The sequence below is a fragment of the Psammomys obesus genome, unplaced genomic scaffold, assembly GCF_907164565.1.
Source record: "Psammomys obesus unplaced genomic scaffold, mPsaObe1.curated_primary_1811, whole genome shotgun sequence".
Classification (NCBI taxonomy): domain Eukaryota; kingdom Metazoa; phylum Chordata; class Mammalia; order Rodentia; family Muridae; genus Psammomys; species Psammomys obesus.
In genome coordinates this window covers 5,934,066-5,950,215 of record NW_026586463.1, presented here as the reverse complement: position 1 = coordinate 5,950,215, position 16,150 = coordinate 5,934,066, and the positions used below count along the sequence as shown (strand labels likewise).

The window sequence follows — 16,150 nt, the reverse complement described above, 5'->3', positions numbered from 1 at the left end:
AACCTCTGAGCCATTTCTCCAGTACCCACTGTTTCTTTTCTTTTCTTTAAGATTTATTTATTTATTATTTATACAGTATTCAGCGTGTGTGTGTGCGCCTACAGGCCAGAAGAGGTCACCAGTTCTCATTATAGATGGCTATGAGCCACCATGTGGTTGCTGGGAATTGAACTCAGGACCTTCGTAGGGAAGAACAGCCAGTGCTCTTAACCTCTGAGCCATCTCTCCAGCCCCACCCACTGTTTCTGTAATCTAGCATTTTCATCATCAGATTTCTGCATTCTCTTTGTAGTTCTTGACTATATGTGAAAACCACTGAATTTGTATTAAGACTTTCAAATATACACTGGGGATATGGTTTAGTGGTTAGAGTACTTGTCTGGCATATTGAAGTCCCTGTGTTTTATCCCTAACAACCCACCCTCCACCCACCTGATAAAGTGAAAAAAAAAAAAAAAGATTTCAAATATATCCTGACGATACTCAATGAAAAGTTAATTCTAGTATTTATCCTTTTCTCTAAAAATCTTGAATATGAAAATATAATAATGAAGCACTGTAGATTGAGATTACTTCTCTAGCTGTTAATATTTATTTTGTCAATAATATTCATCTAGGCCTTCCATTCAGTACTTAATTAAAATTAGGACTTCTGAATGTGCCCTTACTTGGGATCCTAGTATTGTAGACATAAATTACATAGGTCATTTTTTTTTTCAAAATTAAACATTTCCTCAGATTTACAGGAGACTCTTACTCCAAGGAGACTAGTTCTATTTTTCAAAACCATTTCTTCTTTTTAAAAAGTAGCTATTCTTTTCTTACCACATTAAATATTGCTTGTAGCTCTGCTACTGAACACGTTATCTATAGGCTGGCAGCACGGCACCAACTGGAATGAGAAATTTTAGATCAACCGAATTAATGAGGATCCTGGGGCTGTTACTCGGTTGTTGGGAGCTTTCCTAGAGTATAAAAGCCCTGTGTTTGATCCGCAGCACAATGTAAAGTGGGCATTGCAAAATCTGGGAGGTGGAAGCAAGAGTTTCAGAAATTCAAGATTACCCTGGGCTACCTAGACAGTTGCCCACTTGGCTCATATGAGACCCTGTGTGAAAAAAGGTAATCAGGATCTGCATTGCATTGTTTAAATTAACTGTTAGCTTATGCAGAAGTCAGAGAACAACTACTGGGAGTTGGTTGTCTCTTTCCATCCCACTGTGTGTGACCTCGGCATCAAACTCAGTCATCAGAGGCCAAGTATCTTCTCATCAGCTAAGGCGGGAATTTTATTTTTAAAGAAAACTTAAATTGTTTTAAAAGATTGTTTTGCAAAAGATTGCATATGTTTGCCTGCACATACGCATTTGCATCAGGTGTATGTTTGGTGCCAGCAGAGTTCAGAAAAGGGCACTGGAACTTCTGGAACTGATTTACAGGTGTTTCTGAGCCACCACGTGAATTCTGGGAAGTGAACCCAGGTCCTCTGTAAGATCGGTGTGTGTTCTCAGCCGCTGAGCCAGTTCTCCAGCATCCAGGCTCTGTATTTTAATAAGATCTCACATAATTCTATGCACACTAAAATTTGAGGTGTGTAATATTTCTATGAAACTAGAAGCTATAACTAAGCAAATAGAAAATGAGGCATAGCCACAGTACCATCCAACAACTGGCAAGCCAGTTTCAGCATTTTTAAATCTCCAAATATGGGCCATTCCTGAACATATATTTTGGTAACTTATTTTCAGAACACACTGAAAATTTATTAACATGCCAACAAATGCCCTTCAATATAACTTAAAAGATCAGTTTTGCATTTCGTTTTATATGTGTTTTGATTTAATCATTCCTCCCTGTTGGCCACTGAGGGAATTTTATCTTTTTACTGAATTACAAAAAAAGAAAGGCTTCAAGTGAGGGACTTCCATATAATGAAGAGCTGTTTCCTTCCTTCCTTCCTTCCTTCCTTCCTTCCTTCCTTCCTTCCTTCCTCTTTTCCTTCTTACTTCCAACCTCATTGCTAGCCATTTACTAGCCATTGAACTTTAGGCAAGTTAATTTCTCTGTGTTCCAGTTTCTTCTTTAAAATGGACATTATAGTGCATCTACCTCACTGGAACGTCCTAAAATGGTTCATGTAACCCAAAGATCTTGAGACCGTATTGTGCACACCTTAAATGTTTATCAATATTTATGAACACAGTTAATTTTCCTCACAAGCTCTCTTTTTAAAGACAAGAAAACTTTAGCTAGCAGAGGTAGGCAGCATTGGTCTTCTGAAATCTTTTCACGCTTGATACTGTGAAAACTCTGCTGTGGCGTAGAGAGCTCTCACCCACTTCAGGAACCAAAACGTCGCTTTGGGGAGACTATACGCATGTAACCCTAACAGTTGGGAAGTGGAGGAGTCAAGATTTGATGGTCATCCTCAGCTACAAAAAGAGTCTGACAGCAGCCTGGACTTGTGAGACGAGACCCTGTCTCAATCCCCTGCCGACAAAACAACACTAAACAAACAAAAACCTCGTCCAAGCTTGAAAAAAATACCCATGATGGCAGGGTTCGTTAATGGGATTCTCTTGCTACCCCTCCCCTGCCATGACACACCAACGAACTAGAACAGTGAAGATGAAATGGTTTTGATTTACGCCTGACTGGGCGCAGGAGACAATCGATTTTCCCGGGTCATACGGTTTCCACAGTTACAGGTCCCCTAATGCCTGCGCGCGGCTCCGCGTACCACGCAAGCGCACACTGCTGCGCTGGCCGCCGCGCGCCCTTGGGTTCGAACCCCAGCTCCTCCCTCCCCGTCCCTCCGCTCTCCTATCGCCTCCTTCCCCGGCCTCTCCCTTGCGCGCTGGGAGCTCGTGACGTCATTTTAGCGCGCCTGCGGCGTCTGGAGCGGCGACACGGCAACATGGCGCGTTCCTAGAAGCCGTTTTCGGCATCAGTAGGCGGCAGCGTGTGGATTAGCAGCGTGGGGCGCGGAAGCCAGCAACGCCGCTTCGTGTGGACAAGTGGAAAGGGGCGGGCCGGGCTGTTCCGGACAGGACCACAGGGTGAGGCCCGATCGCGAGCCGCGCGGCCGGCGGGGAGGAGTGGGCTGGGCAGCGAGACCCCGCGCCGTGGGCGGTACGCGGGTCCAGCTGAGGTGTGCGCCGAGGCGGCGGGGTCCTTGCGGCCCTGGAGTAGCCCCGAGCGTCGCGGGCTCCCGGGCTTTGGGAAGCCTGACGGTGCTGGGTCTACGGTGCGGCGTGGCAGGGTCTGCGTGACAGGTTGAGCGAAGCCGAGGGTCCCCATTGTGTCCCTTGTCGCCGGCCTGGGGGTGGGGTGGGGGCGTGTGTTTGTCCTTGGAGGCTCGGGGCTGCACTGTGCAGGAGAATGTGATTCTCTCACTGGTCCGGTGGAGGGTGTTCAATGCACGCGCGACCTTGCTGCGAAAGCTGTAAACGTTAGACCTTTCCTTCTCTCTAAGGAAAAAGTGAAGGACTTAAACATTTTTTTTTTCTTCTTTTTTTTCTGAGAGGAGATTCATCCTGAGTTATGGCCGCCAGTGCTCAAGCTCAGCGACTCCGGCAGCTTTACATTTGGGAATATTTTGTGATTCAGCAAAATTATTTCGAGGCCCATAGATAGCATTTGCTCTTTCCCCCCTAATTCTCTTACTGCGTGGTGAACGAGAGAATCGTACAGCAAAGGGATTTGCGTAAATAGCAAAGACTGGTGATTTGGCTCCTGGTGCCAAGGTTGTAATTGGCACACCACTCTTCGCCACATATTAAAGGAGCTCTGTTGTATGCCATAGCGCCTTTAAGATTTGCTTGCTATTTAGAAGGAAGCAAGGAAGAGCAGTTTGCAACCATGCTTTTTTAAGCCCCCCTCCCCCGCTTCCCCCTGTGGATAGGGATTCCTCTCTTCTATTTCCACAACATTTCAAATTTCTCCACTTTGTTAAGGGCAAAATGACTTCATTTATATGAAATACTCATGGCTTGATAGCTTTGCCTGTATCATTGCTTCACACAGAGGAAAATTTTGGTAAAATTAGAAAATTTCTTCCTTTTTGTAGACTTTTTTCGTTTCTTGATGGTAGCTAGCACAGGGGTTGGTGCCAACAGTTTAATTATGGCAGTATTGTGTGGATGTGTGTTATAGCTATAGGGCAGAAGGGTGTTCTTTGCCTTGATTACACTTCTTAAAGCCAAAAGAGAATTCTCAGAGGATTTGGTTGTAATATGATTGGAGGTTCTAAAGCAGTGTGCAAAAATTATTCGGTAATTAAACAAAACTTTAGACTTTTGTGATACTATGAATATATTTACATTCAGAACTAAACTAGAAGGCAGAATAATGCTTGTAATTTTTGGCTTCAAAATATACTGAAGATGTTTCTCCAGAATAAAAATTTCATATTTAGGGATAGGTAACGTTTGCTTAGTTGGGTTTTTTTTTTTAGATTTTAAAGAATCTTCATGTGCACTCTTGTCTGTGTGTGTTTGTTTATGCTCTGTGTGCTGCTGCTGCCACAGTTAGAAGACAGTATTGGATCTTCTGGTAGTGAAATTACAGGCTGCTGTGAGCCACCTGACATGCATCTGGAAACCAAACTTCCTCTGGAAGAGCAGCAAGTGCTCTTAACTGCCAAGCAGTCCCGATTAGTTGGCTCTTGACTTCTGTGTTGCATGGGCATAAAGTGTATATTTGATCTTCTCACAATTTATTATTATTATCATTATTATTTTTAAGACAGGCTTTCACTATGTAGCTTTGGGTGCTATGGAACTCCATGTGTAGACCATGCTAGCTTTAAACTCACAGAGATCTGTCTACCTTTCTCTACCCAGTGCTGGGTATGTGCTGCCCCATTGGGCTTAATTTGGTATTCCTGTCGGTAATTTTAATTTCCTTTATCTTTATTTTATTTTGCAGTGTTGGGATTGAACCCATAGCCATGCACGTTTTATCATTAAGCTATTTCCTCATTTTTGTCGTTTGTTTTATTTTGGAGTCGCTTGAGATAGAACCCACAGACTTTCACATGTGTTGCAAGCACTTTACCCTTGCCTTCTGCTCCCCCAGCCCCATTCCTTTCTTTGACTTTGTGCGTATTATGGGCATAGGCAGCTAATTTCAGGGTGTGTTACACAGTGGCTGATCACATCTTTTGCAGGTGTGCTTCTGCAAGGGAAGCACATCTTGTTTGATTTTCTAAAGATGAGACTGACTACCAATAAGCTTACAATTACAAGCTTTGTAGAGCATAGGTTTTGTTAGTGTTTTACATTCTTGCTCCTCAAAATGTGGTTTATCATCTGGGAATTTGGTAAAAATAGCCACTTCAGGCCTAACTGAAAAGTTACTGAAGTAGCATCTATGTATTGAGGTACTTTTAAAACATGTTTTTGTTTGCATGTATTAAACACAATGATAGGTTTCATTATGGCATTTTCATGTATTTATTTTGATCATATTCACTGGATTACCTTTTTGTGCCCCTTCCACTAATCCCCTTCCTGTTCCAGCCAGCCCCCTTCTATTTCTTTCTGTCTCTTTTCTCTATGAGATTCATCAGGGTCGTTTACAGGAACATTGGTGTGGGTGAAGAATTGTTTACACTTGCATGGGTACCTTACCAGTAGCTGTACCACTCTCCTGCCTCCCCCATCAACCATTAATTGCCTGTAAATTGTCAAGGAGGGAGCTTATGAGCCTCTCCTCTTCCATGCCAGGGTGTTGATAGCCCCACTCTTGTGATCAGGGGTGTGTGTGTGTGTGTGTGTGTGTGTGTATGCGTATGCGTGGTATTGCTTGCATGTGGAGGCTTGGGCATCTTGACTTCCATTTAAGCAAGGCTGGCTGAATGGCCAACCAAGCTCTCATGATCATCCTGGTTTTGCCTCTTACCCCATGTTGTGGGTCTAGGCACATGTACTTGTGCTCCGCTTTTGTACATAGGTGCTGGGGATTTGAACTCAGGTCTTCATGCTTGTAGAGTAGTCCTACCTACTGAGTATCACTGCTCCTCAAATTAATTAGTTTTGTGCAGGTAGACACAACTGCTGTGAGTTCAAGGGTGCAATAGTTGGCATTTGACCCACCCTTATCCTGGCTTCTTTTGACTCCTACATTCTTTTTGCTTCTTCTTTCATGTTGTTCTCTGAGCCTTGGAATAGTTTTGTAGATGTCACTTTTATGACTGGGCATTCAGCAATAACTTAAACTCAGTACTTTGATCAGTTATGAGTCTCTGTTGTCGTTGCTGACCATTGCAAAAAGCCTCTCTGACCAAAGCAGATAGCAGCATGTAGTTATTTAGAAGCAGTTTTTAGAGTACATCGTGTCCATTTTGGAAAACAACATCAGTAGCTTCCCTTTTATAGCCTGCGACCTCTCCAGCCATGGGCATTTGACTGGCTTTACAGTACCAAATGTGAGTTTCCTCCTTTGGAGTGGGCATTAAATTCAGTCAGAGCTGGTTGTTCCCATAACAGACTTACACTAATGTACTAGTGGGCTCTTCTTACCTCTCCTGTTAGTGTTCTGGAGCACAGGGCTCACAACTGAATAAGACTGTTGATGACAATTCTTCCCCAGCAGCCAGTGCAACTCTTTCTAGTACTATGAGGGCTAGCCAGCAGGAAGGAAGTCCAGTCCAATTCTAGCTTGATTTCTCTGTATCTTGCAAGTGAGGCCTATATTCTTTAGCAGTATGGCCTTACATTTTAGTTCTAGGAAGTGACCAACAGCAGGTACAGTTTGCCTGTGTTGCTTTGGGAGTCTTGGGCCTTCCCGATCACTGTTTCATAGGGATGTCTTCCATTCCTAGCAATAGTGTTTTTCTTTAATACCTATGCAGAACCTGCATTTTAATAAGATATCCAGATTACAGAAATGCTAAGTAAAGCTTGAGCTGTACTGCTTTGGTCAGTGAACGTTGGAATGCATGTAGGTGTGCGCGTGCGCGCATAAAAGCCCATTATTTATTTTAATTTGAAGTTTTTTTTGCTTATTCTGATTTATCTGGTCAAAGAAATGGGTTCAGATATGGTTACTTTATAAGATTGTACATATCTATTCACATCTGACTCTGTTTCATCCTACTGCTTTTCATGGCAGTATTTCCCTATTTGTTCAGCACTGTCAAAACTGTCCCAAAACATGCGTGAATGACAGCTACGGATTTAACAATGCATTTTTTTTTTAAAGAAAACTATTTATTTTTATTTGTATGGATGTTTTGCCTACATATATGTCCGTGAACCATGTGTGTGCCTGACGGCAAGGCCCACAGAGGGTGTTAGATCTCCTGGAACTGGAGTTACAGATAGTTATGAGTCATCTGTGTGGGTGCTGGGAATCAGACTCAGGTATTCTGATCTTAACTGCTGAGCCATCTTTCCAGCCCAACAACAAACATTTGTTTATTTTTTAATTGAATTTTTTTCATGACATATATTTTAATATTTCCCCTCCTCCAGTCCCTCCTTTATTTTTCCCATGTCCCTACCCACCCAGCTTCATGCATTTTTTCTCTCTCTCTCTAAAAGAAGGAAAACACCAGCTGGGCGTGGTGATGTCCGCCTTTAATCCCAATACCTGGGAAGCAGAGGCAGGTGAAGCTCTATAACTTTGAGGCCAGCCTAGTCTACAGTGAGTTCGAGGACAGCCAAGGCTACACGATGAAACCCCAAAATAGAAACAAAAAAACAACCCCCCCCCAAACAAAACAGAAGAACCTACCCCAAACTAACAGACAGAAAAAAACCCCACAAAAATCAAAACAAATAGGCAAAACCCAGTAAAACCCCCACACCCCAAAAGAAAAAGCCAATACTGTTGAGTTTGTTTTGTGTTATGCCTGCCTTGGAATTTGGTTGTTATACCCAGTGGCACTCCACTGGGGAAAGGTAGTTTTCCCTCTGCCAGTAGGTGTCAGTTGCAGACAGCTTCTTGCTTAGGGATGGGACCTCCTGTCCAGTTCCCCCTCTCAGTACTAGGACCTGGTCTGGCTTGAAGCTGTGCATTTCTTATGTATGCTACCAGTCTCTGTGAGTTCATATGTGCAAAAGTTCTGTTGTCTGAGACACTATTTTCTTAGAGTCATCCATCACTTCTGCCTCTTAACAGTCTTTCTGTCTCCTCTTCTCCATAGACTCCAGAGCTTTGAGGAGAGGAGTTTGATGAAAACGTCCTATTTAGGACAGAGTGTGCCAAAATCTCACTCTCTGAACATTGTACACTTGTAGATCTCTGTGTTGAGTCTTACCTACTGCAAGAAAAAGCTTCTCTTAAGGAGGCTGAGTGAGGCACTGATCTATGGGTATAACAGTATGCTGTTAGTCATTTTATTATGTCCCTTTAACAATAGTAATAGATTTCTCCTAGCCCATGACCTATCTCCTTTCAGGTTCTTGGTCCCCTTAGCAGTGTCAGTTATAGTGGCATTAAATCCATCAAGAAGTGCTTGGTTACTTCCATAATCTTTGACTCTTCACTAGTATATCTTGCAGACAGGTCACTCCCAACAATGAATGTTTCTTAAATATTAGATATAGACCCTCGTAATTTTGTATGTTCCTAGTAGTGTTTTCCTGTGTCCCGCAGAGGCTAGTAACTTGTTACGTTCCCTTCTCACTCTTTAAAGGCATTCTTGCTATATTACCTACAGACTAGGTAGGTTACACTAGAAACATTTTTGAATAGTTCTGAAGTCTGGCAGTTCACAGATCAAGGTGCAGATAGGTTTAATTTTCTATAAATCCCTGTCCTTGCCTTATGTTCTGTCATGCTAAGCTATAATTCTTCAGAAATAATTGTATTAAAATAAATTGAGATCTTGTTGTGCCTGGGATATATCTGTGTTATATACTCACAGCATGCACTCATCTTGAGAACTCCTCCTCAGCTTTCAAGACTATGCTGTTTTCTTCCCCTGTGAGGAGGCCTCTGCCAAGCTTGCTGGAGGGTAAATTGCTAGGACTTCCTCCGTAACAGTATATTTTAGCTTGTCTTTTTCCTTTGTAGGATTGAATGCACAGGTTCTGTACCATATTTTTTTAAGAGTGGTACATGGTCAGTAGAGGTTGTTAAAGACTGTGAATGTATGTGGACTTAACAGGAATTGATGTCAGAAATACAATATTCTGGGAAGGTTAGGCTGAGGAGGGTTGAAAAGGGAGAGGCTTGGCTGCTTTTTGTGGCCTTACACAACTATAGTAGAGATCGGGACTTATTAAAAAATTGATTGATTACTCTTTGTTGTTGTTTCTATTTTGAGATACTGTTTTACTATGTAGCCTTGGGTAGTCTGGAACTTACTACATAGACCTTGGCGGCCTGGCACAGGAAGTGATCATCTTGTGTCTTCTGAGCACTGGGATTTCAGGTGTGTCCATATTTGGCCAAAGATTTTATTCATTTAACAGCTTAAAAAAATCTAGTGTATTTAAACCAAAAATGGTAATACAGAGAAGAGACTGAGGTGGCAGCTGCCCAGAATCTTTGTGGGTTACAGATGCAAAACAGCTCTGTGAATCTTTGGACCACACTTCTGTAACAAACAAATCATCCTAACACTATTTTTCATTCCTCTAGTTTCTAGGATACATGTTGAACATATTTAAGTCCCTGTTCCATGGCCATTAAATTCAAATCCAGAGGCTTTACTGTTACAGTCTATACATACTAACATGTCAGATTTTTAATTTTCTTTCTTAGTACGCATTGATATAGGCAGGCCCAACACAGCGTAAGCACTGCTATCTCCTGGAAGGTGAGCATACCTTTATACTGTGATGAGATCGGTGGTGTATGCGAACGGAGAATGTACATTTCTTAACTTTAAGTAGTTCGTGGTTTGTTAGAGAAGCTGCAGTTAAAGGCAAAGCAGTAGATGTAGTAATAGGAGTGTGTAGAAGGTAGTTCAGCATGAAGTAGAGCTGTACTGTCTAGTGCAGCTGGAGATTTCCGCAGAAGGTAGCGTTTGCTGGGACAGCAACCTTAGGAGCGCTGTCCCTTAGCAACACTTGAGAAGACGGAGTAGTGTGGTAACTCATCTAGGGAATTTAGCATCTTTGCTAGAATCGGCTCTATTTTGTCTTCTTTCCTCAAGTGGTCGTTCTTTCTCCTTCTTTCATCCCCCCCTTTTTCCTCTCTTTCTTCCAAGATCTGGCTATGTAGCCCTAGCTGGCCTTCAGTTCATAACCCTCCTGCTTCAGTCTCCAGAGTGTTGGAATTGCAGGTTTGTACTAACATGCCTTGTACTAGTATTAAGTTTTCTTTCTTTCTTTCTTTCTTTCTTTCTTTCTTTCTTTCTTTCTTTCTTTCTTTCTTTCTTTCTTTCTCTCTCTCTCTCTCTTTCCCTTCCTTCCTTCCTTCCTTCCTTCCTTCCTTCCTTCCTTCCTTCCTTCCTGCCTTCCTGCCTTCCTGCCTTCCTTCCTTCCTTCCTTCCTTTTTTTGGTGGGCTGGTATCTCATACCTTTAATTCCAGCACTGGAGAGGCAGAAGCAGGTGGATGTCTGTGAGTTCTAGGCCAGCCTGGTCCACATAGTAAGTTCCAGGACAGTCAGAGATACATAGTAAGACCCTGCCCAAAATAAATGAATGGATGAATGAATGAATGTTCTTTTTAGTTAATAAACTGTCCCATAAATAAATAAATAAGTGTTCATTTTAGTTAATGAACTGTCCCTTTTTTTAAGCTTTCTAATATGGTAACTTTTCTGCTTTAATTTTTAATGGGTCTCTTTTTCTGTTTTATGTGTGCTCTGAGAGTGTATGTATGTGTCCATCCATCTGTCCATCCGTGGAGGGAATGTGATCCTCCACCTGGAGTTACAGGTGGTTATAAACTGCCTGATACCAGTGCTGGGTCCAAACTTGGGTCTTCTGTGAGAACAAAAGGTGCTCTTAACTGCTGAACCTTTCTCTAGCTCCATGGCTGGGTTGCTTGCTTTCTTTCTAAAAATTATTTTTTAAATTTTTTTGAGATTTTAATATAATCATATCATTTTCCCCTTTCTTTTCCACCCTCCTTCGTTCTCTTCCTTGTTCTCTTTCAAATTCATGGACTATTTTTTTTTTTTGTTTTTATTGTTTTACACACACACACACACACACACACACACACACACATACACACACGTATGGGAATTGAATGCAGGCCATCATAAAATCAGGCTTGGTGGTAAACCTCTGACCTCTTGCTTTTAGTTTGAGACAGGGTCTTATTACATACCCTAGGCTGGCCTTGAACTCATGGTGCTGGCGTAGTTAGGTACTGATAAGGGCCATCTTGCTGTTTGCAGACTTGCTGTATGTTTATATGACATTTGCGCTATGCCTGAGGGATCCTTCCTGATGGTCTACTACTGACCTAATTTCTCAGATCCAAACACCAAGAGATTAGGCATTAGATTCCAGCATATGAATTAGGGAAGGTACAGTCATTTAATACGTAATAAGAGTCTCCTACTCCTCCTTTCTTTAGAGAAAGTCCTACGCAAGGATTGCAATTAACTCATTTTATCTTTCAAATATCATTGAGAATGCATCTCTCTGTGTTCACTTCCTATGTTTTGCATTTGGATTTTATTTTTAAAATGATTTTGAGAACACTAGGGAGGCTGAGGTAGGAGGATCTCAGTTGCTTCTACTTTCTAGGAAATGGCATTTAATCAGAATTTGGAATTTATTTATGAAACAATAAAAGGCAGTCTTCCTTAGAAATATCAATTTCTTTTTTGTTTGTTTATTTTCAAGACAGGGTTCTTCTGTGTAGCCTTGGCTGTCCTGGACTCACTTTGTAGACCAGACTGGCCTCAAACTCAGAGATATCCTCCTGCCTCTGCCTCCGAAGAGCTGGGGTTAAAGGTGTGTTTCATCACTGCCCAGTGAAATATATTGATTTAAGTAAAAGTAATTGGAATTATGGGAAGTCGCAGTAATGGCTTAGCTAGTACATAGAAAAGTAGAAGTCAGAATCTAAGTGAACAAGTAAAAGTGCTTTTTGAACCCTTCAGATTTTTCTTCTGTTCTGTTACTGTCCATTTTTGTATTTTTTACAATGTGTATGATTTAGGTGTGCTAACTTATCATTGCAGGCTTCCATGGATCTCAATAGTGCCAGCTCTGTAGTTCTTCAGGTCTTAACACAGGCCACCAGTCAGGATACTGCTGTTTTAAAGCCAGCCGAGGAGCAGTTGAAACAGTGGGAGACACAGCCAGGTTTCTACTCCGTATTGCTGGTAAGTAGTTACTGAAATAGTTTATTTTTAATAAAGTGAGACATTATTTTAATAGGGTTTATTATTAATATTCTTATTTTGAGTATGGAGACTTACTTGTAGTTTGGTGAAGCTGATGCAAATATTTGGCTGCCATTATCATCATAGTAATGTAAGGTTCATGAGGGTATGTCACAAGTATTTGTTGATGTATCAACATTTTAGATATTTTCTTTTATTGTAATTTAATTAAAACGTTTTGTTTTGTTTTGTTTTTGAGATAGGGTTTCTATATGTAGCCCTGGGTTGTCCTGGAACTTGCTCCTGTACACCAGGCTGTCCTCGAACTACAGAGATCTGGCTGCCTCTGCCTCTGAGTGTTGGGAATAAAGGCCGCCACCACCTGGTTTAATTATAGCTTTAGTAGAGGAACTCACTTCTTTTTTTGGCTCTATTTCTTCAGGTTGATTAATGACTTTCTTGCTTTTATTGTCTAAGCATTCATTCTGTATAAAACCCTGGACAGGACATATTCCCAGTGTTTCTTGAGGAGGTGTCAGACCGTGATGACCTTTCAGTTTTACTACCAGTACTGACAACGAGATGATCGGAGTATACATTAATGCCCTACTTATTCTTTTCTCAGTGAGTGTACTTCAGTTTGTTCAGCATCAGCTTACAAATACCATGCTCAGTAGTTTTCAGTTTTTCATTTTCTTTTACTCCCCATTGATGGAGAACAAATCTAGGATCTGGTGCATGTTAGGCAAGTACTCGTCATTGAACTGATCTCTCTTTGTGTCATATATTTCACTTTAAAACATTGTTTTTGTTGAGACAGGTCTCACTGTGTAGCCCAGGTTTGCCTGACCCTTCGTATGTAAACCAGACTGGCCACCAATACAACGATATCTACTTGTCTATGTTTGTATGTGTAGAGTCTTTCTGGGAGACGATTGAAACAGTGTCTTGTTGTATAGCGGGTGCTGACTTAAAATTCAGTGATTCTCCTGTCTTAGCTCCCCAATGTTGGGCTTATAGGCATATACTACCACACTAGCCTGTATATATACACATTTGTATAAAATGCTATTTTCATGTCTTGTGCTGCTGTGATGAATCGCTCTAGATCAGTGGTTCGCCCTCTTCTTAATGCTGTGACCCAGTAATACAGTTTTGTTGTGGTGACCCCAACAATAAGATTATTTTCCTGCCTACTTCATAACAATTTTGCTGTTATTATGAATTATAATGTAAATATCTAATATGTGATGCCTAAAGGAGTCTTGACTGACAGGTTGAAAACTACTGCTTTAGAGAGTCATGCACAATAAATAATAGTCATACACAAATAAATACACAGTAAATATAGAGTCACACAAATATATAAATAGATAAATAAATACATTTGGAGACAGGTCTCATTTATCACAGGCTGGCTTCAACATGCAGTATAACCAAGGATGATTTTGAATTTCTTATTCTCCTGCCTCCACTTCCCAAGTATTGGGGTTACAAGCATGCCTCCACCATGCTCAGATTATAAGGTGCTGGAGATTGAACCTGGAGTTTTGTGAATAGAGATGAGCATTTTCCCTGCTGAGTTACATCCCCAGCTCAAACTTAAAAAAAAAAAAAAAGTTTTATTTTGTAGCCTAGGCAGTTTGCTTCCTAGGACAAGCTACTTTTGAATTCTTCTTGCTTCAGCCTTTTGAATATTGAGGATAAAACAGTTTCTGATGCAGGGCATAGTGGCTTCCTAATCCAGGCACTCAGGAGGCTGATGCAATGAGGCAAGAGGATTTTAAGTTTGAGGCAAGTTGATCTACATAGCCAGTTAAAGTCTAGCCTAGGCAGCTGGGCATGGCGGCACATGTCTTTAATTGTAGCACTCAGAGGCAGAGGCCGGTGGATCTCTGTGAGTTCAAAGCCAGCCTGATCTACAGAGAAAGTACCAGGAATGCCAAGGCTACACAGAGAAATTGTGTCTTGAAAAACCAAAAAATAAAAAAGTGTAGCCTAAATACCAACACTGATACTGAGGAGATGAGGGGTTGGGGGTTAAAAGGAGAGTGAGTAGCGGTACTGGGTTACCATTATAAATGTTTTATTTTATTTTATCCTGGAGATGATTCTTACTATGTAGTACTGGTCGGCCTGGAACTTGTTGTATCAACAAGGTTGCTCTGGAAATCACAAAGATCTACCTGCCTTTGCCTCCTAAGTGCTATAACTGAAGACAAGCACCACTATGCCCGATTGGACTAAGATCTTTTTTTTTTTAGTGTATTTATTTTTATTTTATGTACATTGGTCTTTTGACTGCATGTATGTCTGAGTGAGGGTGTCAGCTTCCTTGGAACAGGAATTACAGACAGTTGTGAGCTGCCATGTGGGTGCTGGGAATTGAGCTCTGGTCCGCTGAAAGAGCTGTCAGTGCTCTTAACCACTGAGCCATCTCCAGCCGCCTAAGATCCTTTTTTAAACTTGTTTTATGTGAACTAGTGTTTGCCTGCATGCATGTATGTGCACTGTGTGTGTGTTTGGTGCTCACAGAGACCAGAAGAGGACATTGGATCCTCCTGGAATTATTGACCATTGTGAACAACCTGATATGGGTGTGAGGAATTAAATCCAGGCCCTCTGCAAGATTCACAAGTATTCTGCACCACTGAGCCAAGTTGGACTAACGTTTTTAAAACTTATGGGTCGATGGAAATTTCCCCATTGGGTACTAAGATAATCTTGCATGGTTTAACTTGCATAGTTGTTTTTATACTTGACCACCATCAAAACAAAACTGTTACAAAACAGTAACAGTGTGGCTTGATTGCATTAACATAAATTGTTCATTTAACATCTCACTTTATATCGCTTAAAACTGCTCTTGTGCCAGGCATGGTGCTTTTAACCTTAGCACTTGGGATAGAAGCAGGTGGATCTGTGTGGGTTTGAAGGCATCCTGGTTTACATAGTGACTTCAGGCCAGACTACATAGTGAGACCCTGTCAAACAAACAAACAAACTGCCACCAGACTCATTTGTAAGCATGATTGGATATTGGCTTATAAATTTTATGAGTGGGTGCCTGCGTGTGTGCATATGTGTGCACATGCGTGCAGTGCCCATGGAGGCCAGAAGAGGGGGTCAGATCCCCCTGGAGTGGGAATTACAGAATCCATTTGGATTCTAGGGACTGCATCCAGGTGCTCTGGAAGAGAAACTAGTGTTCTTAACTGCTGAACCCTTTCTCTAGCCCCATCAGCATGATTGTCTTGGTAAGTGACTTGTTACTGTGGAATGATTTATTTTTTTCTTACATTAGTTACTCTTGCTAGTGCTGTGATAAAATGCTCTAACAAAAGCAGTTTATGGAAGGAAAAGTTTATTGTGGTTCAGCTGCAGTTCAAGACACAGCCCATCATAGCTGGGAAGGCACGGTAGCAGGAACCTGAAACAGCAGGAACCTGAAACAGCTGGTCACACTGAGTCCAAGACAGGAATCAGAATGCAGTGAATGGGTATGCTGAGCTACCTTTTCTCCTGGTTCTGTCATCCAGGACATTTGCTCAGAAATGGGACCCCTACATTTAGAGCAGATCTTATTAATTCAGTTAGCCAAATCAAAATAATACATCACAGGCATGACCAGAGGCCATCCTAATTAAGACATATGCCTCACATATGTGCCCAGAAGCTTTTGTCCTAGGTCAGGCTGATCTTCAAGATTTAACCATCACAATTTCAAACATATATTAACAACTCAGGGACTTTGACTTCTTGAGGTCTTTAAATCTGTGCTGTAGGGGCATTTATGTACCTATCTACTACTCATCCACCTTTCTTCCTTTTCTTTCTTTCTTTCTTCCTTCTCTTTCTTTCCTTCCTTCCTTCCTTCCTTCCTTCCTTCCTTCCTTCCTTCCTTC

The 16,150-nt window shown here is 41.6% G+C and overlaps 1 protein-coding gene across 1 annotated transcript in view; it reads left to right on the top strand.

Annotated features, from left to right (window-relative positions):
* The first annotated feature begins 2,911 nt into the window (after nucleotides 1–2,911).
* The window catches only part of Ipo11 (importin 11), a 180,572-nt gene continuing 167,333 nt past the window's right edge, over nucleotides 2,912–16,150 (top strand). The window contains exons 1-2 of the mRNA XM_055601950.1: nucleotides 2,912–3,059; nucleotides 12,102–12,245. Coding sequence (XP_055457925.1) covers nucleotides 12,108–12,245 — 138 coding nt within the window. The 5' untranslated portion in view covers nucleotides 2,912–3,059; nucleotides 12,102–12,107. The remainder of the gene's footprint in view (nucleotides 3,060–12,101; nucleotides 12,246–16,150) is intronic.